Source organism: Gymnoscopelus microlampas (genome assembly GCF_963454915.1).
Source record: "Gymnoscopelus microlampas genome assembly, chromosome: 16".
Lineage (NCBI taxonomy): Eukaryota > Metazoa > Chordata > Actinopteri > Myctophiformes > Myctophidae > Gymnoscopelus > Gymnoscopelus microlampas.
Window position 1 is genome coordinate 34,636,125 of NC_139953.1, and position 12,893 is coordinate 34,649,017.

Here is a 12,893-nt window from a genome sequence, read left to right on the forward strand (position 1 = left end):
ATGTAATGACTCAACTCCTACAATTCCAAGTGCTTGTCAGGGTGGGGGGTCCCCAGTTCAAATATTATTATTTTGGGGGGGTCACTCACAGCCTGAAAAGGTTAAGAACCTGAATTATGTAGCCTACTTTATTTATTTTCCATTAACTAACGTTAAAAACCATAATGAAATAAATAAAAAATGAATTTAAAAAATGAATAAATAATAAATAATTGTTTTTTTGTAATAAATATAGGCTACAAATGTATTTGATTGTTTTTTTTTATTTAATCAATTATTATTTATTTATTTTGTTTATTTATTTATGAATATTTATTGTTTTTTTTAATCATTTAATTGTGGGGTCAAAAAGGGTCTTCCTGACTCTCCCATAGTATTTTTTTATCAGTAAGATTTTTGAAGTTTTTATGTGTTGTTACTTTAGTCAACTATCCACGTAGCTAGCTGCTAATACAATAAACGTTTTAAATCATTGACTGTAAAACCATACCAAACATTGATCTTATCAAAAATGTACTTGTAACTTTACCACCAAACTGCCGCTCGATATTTTATCGTCTCAGTAATTAGTATTACCTGGCAACCAACATGCCAATCACAGCGCGACCATCTCCCCGAGCTATGGGATAGTCTAAGGCTAAGCTGTTTGGTTTACACGCCCCTATAAAGGGGCGTGTCGGCTACCTTGGCCTATTTATTATTAATTTGAAGGCAATACTTCTTGTTATTATTTTACAAGCAGAACTCTTTACTGTGCCAGGATGTACACAAATAGCTAGATTAGATATAAAGATAAATGTCAATAGTGACATTCATATTTTGTTGACTGTCTACTAAGTTTGGATTGGTAGGGATCATGGATATAATTCCATCTTAAATCATGTTTTAAAGATCAGACCTTGACAATCAGGTTTCATTTCACACAATTTTATTGTAGAAAATCAAATTATAAGTTAGTCACTCTTTCTTATTAGCTGACCTTGAGTCATCAAACACAACATTCACTAAAAATAAACATGTGTACATACTGTATTACTGTATGCATATCGTCTCCACAATCATTCTTTACTTTTGACCCAGGATGAAACCTAGCTATGAAATACTGACAATAAGTTGAAGGACCCTTTGACTACATTACTTTAGTGCACACAGGTAAGAGACATTATTCCCATTCCACCTGTGAAGTAGTAGGTATACACTAACAAACATACCTCTAGTCATCACATACTAAGCTACTCATTTGGCAGTTGGCAAAAACAAAAATGAATGAATAATATAAAGGCATGTGTATTTCACAAGGGAGGATCTATTCTACTGTATAAAGATTTGTTTGGTACCAAAAAATATATATCTAAACAATATACAAATACAACATAATAAAAATCTAAATATCCATCCCTGTGATCAAAGTATAGTATTAATTTATCATGTGTCACTGTGTGCCGAAGGCAAATCAAAGAGAATCACAGGCTGGGTCAGAATCACACTCAGTGGGTTGAATGCATGCTCTCCAAAGTTAATTATTTTCAAATGATCAGGGACTTGGTTGTATAGTTGCAAAAAAAATTGGGTAGAGGTATTGATAACACGTGTGAACTGAACTTAATATTATTTTGGAAGGGGGGGGGGGGGGTTTATCAGTCGACTGATTAAAAAAAGAAAAACTTAAACACTAAAATCAATATTCATACCTTGTGAGATTAATTTTAATCGGTACAAGGCAGGGGACCCTTCTGTAGAAGTCTGAACATACTTTAACATGATGAATATGACAATTAATTTTACAGTGTGCCAGAAAGCGCATGTGTGTCCGTGTTCTTATTCCTTCATCACAGTAAAATCCTCAGTGTTCATTTATGTATTTATGCACTCGGTGAGTGTACAGATGTAACCAAATGGACCCTTTATCCAATTGGTTTAATACATTTGCACACTCTAGGAGTTAAATGAACACTCTGGTGTTTATGGTGTTATTATCATGCATGCTGCAAATCTAACAACTTCAGTAGGACTCCGGTGTCAGCCATCAGCAGGTTTACAGACCTTGCTCAGCAGCCAGTGCAGAAGGCAGACATAAAACATAAAGTATAAAGAAGTGAAGGTGAGGCCTATTATATATCTAGGAAGAACACCACAGACGAGACATTGGCGGAGGCGTCGGCGAAGCAAGTTAAATACGATCTCCCTTGGTTTTTTTTTGTCTAGTTGGCAGAATTGCGGTTCAGGGCTGTGCCTCCGCAACTGGCTCATCATAGATGGCGCTGCCTACGCCTCCAGTATTCACACCTGAAATGGAGAAAGAAATCTGTATTTAGTGACTGCGATGCAATGATGTGATGTGTATGTGTGTAATTGCACTTGATGAAACACAAACAAATCAGAAGTTGTAGTGCCCTCTACTAGTGCAGAGTATATACTTAGAAAAATCGAATACAAGTTTGAAAAGTTTTGAAGTGTGAATTGTAGTCAAACTGCATTGTTATCAGTGTGCATGAATTTGTTAGAAGCTTAACAAACCAGGAATAAGAGAATTTCTTAAACGTATTGTTGTTTTATGGAGGGTCAATAAGTGAATAATGGAGAAGAAGGTAAAACATCCGCACACTGGTTTAAAGCTCCCAAAACTCACTTTGTTTAATTTGGGGAGCTTTAAACCAGCGTGCGGATGTTTTACCTGAATTATTTTCCTTGATTCTGGCCTTGATGTCCAGCACCTGGCCTAATCTCCTCTGTGAATAAGTGAATAATAACACACCTTTGGGTCCAAATAGGACAGCATAGCAGGGCTTGTGACAGTAGGGCTGTCCATCATGCTGCAAGACAAGAAGAATATTTACATTTACATTTAGCTAAATTCATGTTTTTTAATCGAAAACGTACATTTAGTATCTGTTAGCTAGCCTGAAATCCAGACTGATTGCAACATTCTGCCTTTTTTTCTCTCACTTAGTAGCGAAGTAAGAAAAAAAACGAACGTAGCGAATCAGTCTGGATTCCAGGCTATCTGTCAGCAGTCAGATAATTTTAATTAAAACATACAATACTGTCTGTAAGTATGCGTTACATTTCTCAAAGTAAGGCTGCTGTATTCTTATCTCTACACCGCCTGCACATGACAGTGTAAATACGTTTATCTCATAAGGACAATAAACTGACATATTGGAGTGCCCTTAAGTCTCAATATTGAATCACTAGACAAGCCATTGCTTTTACTGTCATAGCAAAGTTGTTGGCATAAAAAGGCTTTCATGCTGTGTAAGATTAGTTGTCTTCATGAGGTCTGATTAAGTTACTGTAGGCTAGCCATTGATAGCAATACAGATAACAATAAATGTCGTTCTAACTCAAGTGGATGGCTGAGTCCAGTCCAGACCACAACTATAACGAAATGACAGTGACGAACGATATCGTTGGGATCACTTTCAGAGCCATTTGATGAACGATCGAAACACTAACAGCCAATCAACATGCATCCGAATTTACAGGGCGTCATGTTCAACACATCACTCACATTGAACATGTTTACGTAACGTTTTGGTTCGTCTGTGTGGATGCTCACATCATTGTCTTTATAGCAGGGGTCTTCAACCTTTTTCAGGCCAAGGACCCCTTGGCTGAGAGAGATGAAGCAGGGACCCCCACTACGTATTGTATGGATGGCTTCATAGACTTGTGTAAATTCATGTTTTTTTTTTTACACATTAGCTTCTTTATTAATTCATGTTAATTTGTATTGTCAGACATTATTTAATAACTTAAAGCATCAATACTCAAAACTTGACCGTTGGTTCTGTACTTTTCCCCTCTACACCAAAACGCTTGTAGATCTGCTATTTTCAGTTAATGCTCCCGTCAGAATAGGGATGCTAGACCGTCCCGGACCCCCTGTTGAAGACCCCTGCTTTAGTAATCTTTATAGCCTATTCACACCCACAGCCTATTCTTGGTGTGGACGGCCCTTTACACAGGGAACATTCCATCTGTTCCAGTACAGTGTTTACTGTTGTTGTGACGCTTCTATATCGGCTATTTAAAAAAAAAACTGACACCTTTTGAAAAGTATTAAGCAGGATTTGACTGTCTCACCTCGGCATGGCTGCCGGAAACCAGAGTCTTACTGCATCTCTCACAGCGTAGACACGGCCTGTGCCAGTTCTTCCCCAGGGATGACACCTTCTCAGCTGTATAAAAAACAAAGGATAAAACACCCAGATGTGCACCCCCTACACTGAAGACATAACCATAACAACGATCTGTCACCTACGTATGTAACTAGTCATTTCATGCACTTTTGTATATTCCAGCAAAGAATGCACGTGCGCGCACACACACACACACACACACACACACACACACACACACACACACACACACACACACACACACACACACACACACACACACACACACGCACACACGCACACGCATGCATGTGTGTATACAGATGGTGCACTACGATACTTACCAAAATATACAGTCTTGTTGCATCTTGGACAGACATCGGGGCCTCCAGAAAAAGATGAAAAGCTTGCAGCTTTTGAGAAAACATAAAAAAGCATTATATGTTGCTAATAAATCTTCTTGCTAGTCCTTCTAATGTCCCTCTTAACGATTTTCAACCTTGTGAGCAAATCATTTCAAACCTTTTCAATAAGTTTCAAAACATTTTCAATACTTTTCCAAGATGACACAAATAGCAGCTGTTACAAGCTCACAACTCATCACGTTGTGATACTACTAAGATAATACTCAACAATATGTATACTGCAGTACATTTCAAGTCCCCAAGTGTGACACTTTTAAACATGTTATGATGTCTCGTTTCTCACCCTTCACTGGTCCCCGAACATGTGCAGGAGCTTTTCTCTCCTCCACTGGCTTGGCATCTGTCTCCGTGGCAACACTGGCAGGGGCCTCATTGTTGACAGGAGTGTCATAGACGTATGAACCGGCTCCCCCGATGTTCACACCTACAACACACACACGCACGCACGCACGCACGCACGCGCGCGTGCACACACACACACACACACACACACACACACACACACACACACACACACACACACACACACACACACACACACACACACACACACACACACTGCATTATAACATGGGACACTGGGATTTCATGTTGTTAATAATTATAAATAAAATAAAATAATAATAGGTTGTTAATAATAACAAAAACGTTGACTAGTGGCAAGTTAACCATACCTTTTGGTCCATAGAGGGCAGCATAGCATGGCTTGTGACAGTACGGCACCCCATCATGCTGCAAATACAAGCAGGGCAGAGTTAAATAAACACTATGCTGCTGTGCTGAAGAAGTCACTACTTAATTTCATTCATAGTTTCTTCATAGAAATCACATTAAAACCAGAGCAACTGTTTTGACAGTGGCTTATTTGTTTCAAAAAGCTTTTGAAACATAGCTGCTATTTGTTCCAAAAAGCTTTATACCAAGATACAGCTTGCCAACATATATATATATATATTTCTAACAGCAAATGAACTTGAAGTGGTTTAGTTATGCTTTTGACACGTGTAAACTTGTTTGAAAATGTAAACATTTGTTTTCCCATGCCACTAAAGCTCCTTTGAATTGAATTGAATTGGCTTAGTCTACTATATACTATAAAATGAGGAAACGGCCTGGACCGCTGGCGTAGCAGTCCAGGCACCTAGGCCCCAAAGTAGTCTGATGGCGCGTTGCGGGTTCGAGTCCCGAATCCCAACAGCCTTTACTGCATGTCACTCCCCATCTCTCTCCCCATTTCCTGTCTGTCTGTCTGTGTCTTTCTGTTGTTCCTTCTGTCTGAGTGTCCGTCTTCCTCATCCATTTGTCTCCTCAGTGTGTTGACTGGTCAGTCTTAACCTGCACATGGGCATTGACCAGTGGTGTATGAAGGGGTGAGGAAGCTGATTCTTCTTTTCCCACGTTTAAGCTGTGAACTCATTTCTGTGAACTCTCACTTAATTAAGACTGCTGTGAGTGGAGACAGCAAGAGTGACTCATGGGAGCAGTGCTAGGGTTAATTGATTTGAATTGAATTGAATTTATTTTATTAAATTGTTACAGTAGCATGTTGTGCCTGGGCTCAAGGCTATACACACAACACCAGAGGGAACACCAGCAGAAAGAGAGAGCTGTCTCAATGGTGCAAAGGCCTTTGATTTAAACGCATAGCAGCAGCATGGATGGGCTACATGTAGCCGTTGTCTATAGACTTTGTGCACTGATATGTTTGTATGTGTGGTCAATCAAGTGCGGCTTTAACGCTCTCATCAGCTGTAACAACCCACAGTAGCAGTAGTGCAACAGTGACGATGGCGGACGGGGACTTTTATACAGTTACGTGGTGGTTCTCATGCTATTTTCTCCACAGTGGGTTGGTACAGGGCATGCCTATCTATCTGAATTTGATTGAAGTTGTTTATTAGCCACATGGCTATAGGATCTGTAGTGCCAGTTGAGCACTTAAGCACTTAAGTTTGGGTGCACGCATCCCCGGGTATGGACTAGTTACAAATTAACTACAAACTGAATTACACATTTACACACTTTCCTCTCACTCTCACTATTTCATCAGCCATCTAGAGAACTTAAACCCCACTGTTAAACTAGAGATAATCTTGCGATGGGATCACACCGGCCATAATGCCATATCGGCGTGTATGGTGTAATGGAAGTTACTTGAAACAGAGAGATGACCCAATTTATTTCTTTTTATGAGGTACTGGTCAAATAGTTGAAAAGCTAGCATTACGGCTGCTGAGAAATGTCAACTGGTCGCTTGTTGGCATGTAGCAATGCTAATGGAAATAAAATGGTATCAGCTAGACAGTATCTGTTGACCCTCTATGTACGAAAGCCCCTTTGTGTGCTCCTGGATGACTGGTGAGTGAGTTGGGAGCATACGTGCACTTACACGTGCATGACCAGCACCAGAATTGGAGCAGTGACAGACATCACATTTCTCTCAGCAGAGACAAATAACTGTTGTTACTGTACGAACTGTTTACTGTGCATATTTTTTATTTTCTATTTCTACCCGTTTATATGATGTACTTCCTTGTGCTTGTCTTAGCAAACTGTTAATAAAGTATTCAATCAATCAATCAATATTCAATCAATCAGTTGATCCCAAACAGTATTTCCCAGAGGTCCTATCCTCACACCGGCGTCCCTTGCTCTGGCCACACCCATCTTCGAACCTTATAATCTTAACTACACACCTGTAATGTTTTGTGACTGCATTTTGCACAGTTGTGACACTATCTTGTTGACAAAATCTGCCCACATACAGACCACACGGTCAGACTCATAAGGTGAGAACAACAGTACCAGCCACACGGTCGTTAGCCTGGAAACCAGACGAATCTGCCAATGCAAAAAAGAAATTGCCCTCGGCATCTAAGTAGTGATATTAGTCTGGCCATGCCAGGCTACACGGTGGTGGCTGGTAATAATGGTTTGTTATGACAGTGGCTTGTAGAATATAAAAGCTAAAAGCAACATCCATATATTTTTAATGACTATTTTGACTGATTGATGATGTTTATTTCCCACCCTGACTGAACCATAACATCTTAAACTATGATGTGCAGAGAATAACACCCCAGTTGACAAAATACATTATAGACAAGTCTTTTCTCTTCAGTTCTGTACTTGAACTATAAGCAAAGTCATACGCTGATGGATCGAGGGCAGAGAGGGAAATAAACACCAGCCACCGTCATTACACTCTGCCCTGGAAATGCCCTCCAGTGCTATGCTGACTTTTCTCCAGGTTGTCCTACCTCTGCATGGCCCCCCGGATTTAGGGTCTTATTACAGCGCTCGCATTTCAGGCAGAACTTGTGCCAGTCTTTCCCCAAAGAGGACACCTTCTCCGCTATGGAAGAGAAAAACACAAGCAGGTATTATTAACAGGAGAGGCTGAAGTGATTAGAATGGCTGCTCCATAGAGGAATGTCATGGTTTAGGTGTCCTTGATTAAAGCACAGAAGCCCCTTCCAGCTGCCCTGTTAAAGTAGGTGTAAGTGAATTGTAAAAACAAACAAACATGCTTTTTGTTAACTATATTCTGATAGTAATCATTGCTATAGTGTTTGTTTGTTCAGTTAGTAAACAGAAAATGCATTTTCAGGTCAGGATACCAATTTTGTCCAGTCAAGAGTGAGAACTCCACAACAATCATTTATCAGCTTAAATTATTTTGTGTTCCAGTTACAATTTTGTCTGCACATTCTACTTGTTTATCCTGTATCCTGTGTGTGAGTTCTCTATCCTGATTGGATAAAATTGACATCCGGACATGAAAATGTATTAAACCCCACTGTAATCACTCTGTTTACTACAGAGCTGGAGAGACAGTGGGACTCCTGTTAGTGCTGAACAAACACACAGCGATAATTGATACGGGAAAAGAGAGCTATTTAACAAACCAGCCAAATGTTTTAAACAGAGCAGAACCTTCAAATGATACAGTAGTTGTCAACCTGCCAAATAGGCTAGGAGAGTACGCTAACCTTTATATTTGTAAACGGGGAGAGGGGGGGGTGGGTTCTAAAGAATTTTAGAATGTAAAGGATCCCTTTATACAAAGCACTCAAGAATGACCATGGAAAGTATGATGTAGCATGAGAGATGTGAGCATGAGAGGCTCTCTCAAACAGTTATCTGTAGCCCTCTATGTGACCCCATCCCAGAATATCCCAGTTAGGACCCACCCCCACCCCCAACACCCCACCCACCCCTTCACTGGCACAGCCAGATGTGACCTCCTCTTTAGATCGGACTGCCCAGCGTTCTGATGAGTGACATTTAAGGCAGCCTTGGCAAACAATGAACTCTTTGGCCCTATAGGGTCGAGTGAGTGGGTGATGTATACACGGACATATAGACATGCCACGCATACTGTACTTGGAGAGTGATGAAGTGAGAGAGAGAGACAGAGAGAGAGCGATAATTAAGATAATGATTACGCCTACTCCTTTTCTCTTGCACGCAATCCCAGCTCATACTTTTACACCATGACTAGACTCCTGTAACTATTCAATTTCTCTTTTCTTCTCTCTCTCTCTCTCTCTCTCTCTCTCTCTCTCTCTCTCTCTCTCTCTCTCCTCTCTCTCTCCTCTCTCTCTCTCTCTCCAGTCAATATAGAGGGATTATACTGTTCTGTGGGGCTCATGACTCAACACAATGCTGTTTGTCTCTTATTGAATATCCATAATAAGATCTACCTGGCAAATATAGCTCTGTGATTGAGAAGCAGGAGAAAAACTACATTTAAAAAGATGAATGTCACAAGGGGTGAAGGGGGAGAGAGTCATGTGTCCCTCTTCCCTCTGAATTACATTACTTCTCTCATGTAGGGATTCATTACTTGTCCAAATTAGCCTTGCAAAAATATAAATTCCACTTTTCTCCTTTGTTCTATGGTCTTTTTTTGTATTTCTGTGGTGTCTATTATATGATCATTCCAGGATAACATGACCATTGTCAGGCCACTTCAACTCCTCACAGTGTTTCTATGAATTTAAGTTCACACGTTTGCACCTTAGCTACAGTAAAAGTCTAAATATTAATGTAGGTTATGGTAAATAAATATGTGTAATAGCAAATATGTACGGTAGCTTATGGAATAATTCCCCTATTGCCCTTTAAAGGTGTACTTGACTGTTGAAATGTTGAGAGGGGCTTTTGAAATGTTAAGTTGACTTAGTTTCTCTCTTTTATGTTTGTCTTCAACAGCCTAGAGACAGCTAGCCTAATGCAAATAGCACATGTGGGAGTACATTAAACATATAGCCTACTAAGTAAATAGGGACAATAAGCAAACAGACCAGCAGTGGTGGAAAAAGTACTCAAATGTTTTACCTAAGTAAAAGTATCAATAACGCAATGCAGAAATACTCTGTTACAAGTAAAAGTCTGGTAATCAAAATTTACTTGGGTAAAAGTACAAAAGCATTGATATCAAAATGTACTTAAAGTACCAAAAGTAGAAACTCATTATGCAGATGTCCCATTTCACAAGTTTTCAAATGTATAAAAATCTTTTGAAAATAGCAAATCTACAAGCTCACAATGTGTCACATAGCAATGCATTGTGAGCTTGTAGATTGGCTATTTTCAAATGGCATGGAATGGTAGCCTATATAGGGCTGAAGTGGTGAAAGTATGTTTTGTAATAAAATCTACAAACTAGTAACTAAAGTGTTCAAATAATTGTAGTGGAGTAAAAGTATAATATTTGCCTATGAGATGTAGTGGAGTAGAAGTAAAAGTACTGAAAATTGGAAATACTCCAGTAAAGTAAAAATACCTCAAAATTGTACTTAAGTAGGCTACAATACTTGAGTGCATGTACTTAGTTACGTTACAGTAAGACATGTTCCATTCCATTGACAGGGTGCGGTTTCCAATTCTTCCTTCGTGGGAGCTGTCCATGCCAGTTAGTACTGAAATTGTGATCCCATTGTTCTCTCAAGAGACCTCAAGGGGAATGAATGGGACAAACTCGATCCATATAACGCTTGTGAAGGCAATTAATTATTCATCACCAAATGCTGCGTGGCATTGGGATGCAGAAACATGATGGGGGCTCGTCTCTCTATGAGAACACACACGCACACCCGATCGAGCCTCCAAAAATGAAAAGCTATGCGTGGTGTTGCTATGATGACATAGTGTTTTTCAACCCTTTTCATATCAAGGTCCATTATTTATTCGGCATTTGAGCCACGGACCACCATTTGATGAGATTTAGCCTCTCAGACCCAAAACTACGAGTATTTTGTTATCGTTGGATAAGATTTTGGCCACAATTCCATGCTGCATTGATCGTGTACCATAGGAGAGACAATAGGCAAACGTTGATCAAAAGAACAATTCTTCTACATTCTCTAATTGTGTAGACTTCTTGTCAATTAAGTAATGCAGATGTTTAACAATAATGTAACTCTTGAGAGCGTAACATGTTTACGCTCTCAAGAGTTAAAGATAAGGGTCCATTTGGTTACCAGCTCTCCATCATTAGCTGGGGACCACCTGGAACCCCCTCAGGGACCACTGGTGGTCCCCGGACCACTGGTTGAGAACCAGTGCACAATCGCTTTTCTAGTGCTATGAACTGCCTGCCCTTATGGCTAGTGAGTCTGTCTGCTTTTTCGCACACACAACACAACAACATTATTGTTGTTGTGTGTGAACGCCTTGTGCCAGCGCTACCCTGTGTTTACTGGCTTAACTATAAGCTGCCCCAAAGATAGTATAAACTCACTATGGCTTGACCGAGGATGTGGTGAGTTAGAGGTGGGTGGAGAACTAACTGTCGGGTTGGAAACCAAGAGTCACGATTTGAGGTGTTATTATGATAATGGATTTTTATTTAAAGCCTAATGCACTTTACATTTGTTAAAATCTCAAAGTGCTACAATAAGCAAATGCATAAAAAAAAGAAGAAGAATCAGAAACAGAAAACATCTAAAACATGAGGGCATAAAGCCAGAGGTAAGACCAGAGTGGCTAAAAAAAATGCTTTGTTAAAAAGGTAGGTAGGTGTATGATATTTGGTGTCGTATCTTGAACGTTAAACGTACAGAAAATCTGAACCATTTGAATATCGAACACTATCAAGCTGATCGGGGTTGCGCATTATTGGGCTGGGAATGCGATAGGCTATAATTTGCAGCATAAAGAGAAATTATATTTGCCTGGTTAAAATCACACCGAACCATATTGGTATACTGAAATAATACATTCTGCCTACGGTACATAAATCATCCTGTGATCATCATTGACAAATATAATATTTGTCATTTGCAGTGAAAACCCCAATTCAAATAGTTATAATTAAAACAAAAATCATTCTTTGTCTAGATATCATATCACATAGGCCTGGTACATAATATTACAAGGTATAAGCTACACAATTTTAGCAGTCATAAAATGATACACTTACCAAAATAGACAGTTTTGTCGCATTTGGGACATTTTGATGCCATGTTCCATATATTAAAGCCTTTCTTCTCAGTTCATTGACTCACACACGGACACACCTTCGCTGTAGTGGAAATTAAAGCTCATCCTCCCTTGCGTTATTCTCCTGGATTTACATAACCCCGCCCCCATGGTGACATCATCTCTTACAAACGGACATGTGCAGTGGTGGAGAGTAACTGAGTACATGTACTCAAGTACATTTTTGAGGTATTTTTACTTTCTTCAGTATTTCCAATTTTCAATATTTTACCTCTACTCACTACATCTCAGAGGAAAATATTGTACTTTTTATTCCACTACAATTATTTGACAAATATAGTTACTTAGTTACTTTGTAGATTTTGATTATTATTAACGCATTGTGAGCTTGTAGATCTGCTATTTTCAAAAGATTTTTATAAATTTTGAACTTGAAAAAATGAGTACTTTTACTTTTGGTACTTTAAGTATATAATGCTAAATCCTTTTGTACTTTTACTCAAGTACATTTTGAATTTTGAAAGACTTTGACTTGTAACAGAGTATATCGACATTGCAGTATTGATACTGTTACTTAAGTAAAACATGCAGTACTTCTTCCATCACTGGACATGTGTGTTACATGTGAGGTGCAGGTCTATATCCACTATGACTAAGTAATGCCAAATTGTCACTGATGGAAGAAGCAGGCTACGATTTTGTTTAACTTAACTGCAACACAATATAGAAATCCTCTGTAAAAAATTTTTTTTTCAATGGTCAAAATAGCAGATCTAACGTGGTGTGATGTGATGCATTGTGAGCTTGTATCTGCTATTTTTGAATAAACAAAGTATATAGGGCTAATGGGGTTAATGAATGTGATAATAATATAAACCTGCATAATTAGTGGAGTAAA

General features: G+C 39.0%; 1 protein-coding gene across 1 annotated transcript; it reads right to left on the reverse strand.

Annotated features, from left to right (window-relative positions):
• Positions 1-927: 927 nt before the first annotated feature.
• On the reverse strand, positions 928-12,072 carry crip2l (cysteine-rich protein 2-like). Its single transcript, XM_084083188.1, has 8 exons — positions 11,976-12,072; positions 7,807-7,901; positions 5,221-5,278; positions 4,830-4,970; positions 4,466-4,534; positions 4,087-4,181; positions 2,756-2,813; positions 928-2,286 (listed from the first exon to the last, which is right to left on the reverse strand). Exons 1-8 carry the CDS (start codon positions 12,016-12,018, stop codon positions 2,222-2,224), a joined length of 624 nt encoding a protein of 207 aa, XP_083939314.1. The 5' UTR covers positions 12,019-12,072; the 3' UTR covers positions 928-2,221.
• Between the last annotated feature and the right edge of the window lie 821 nt (positions 12,073-12,893).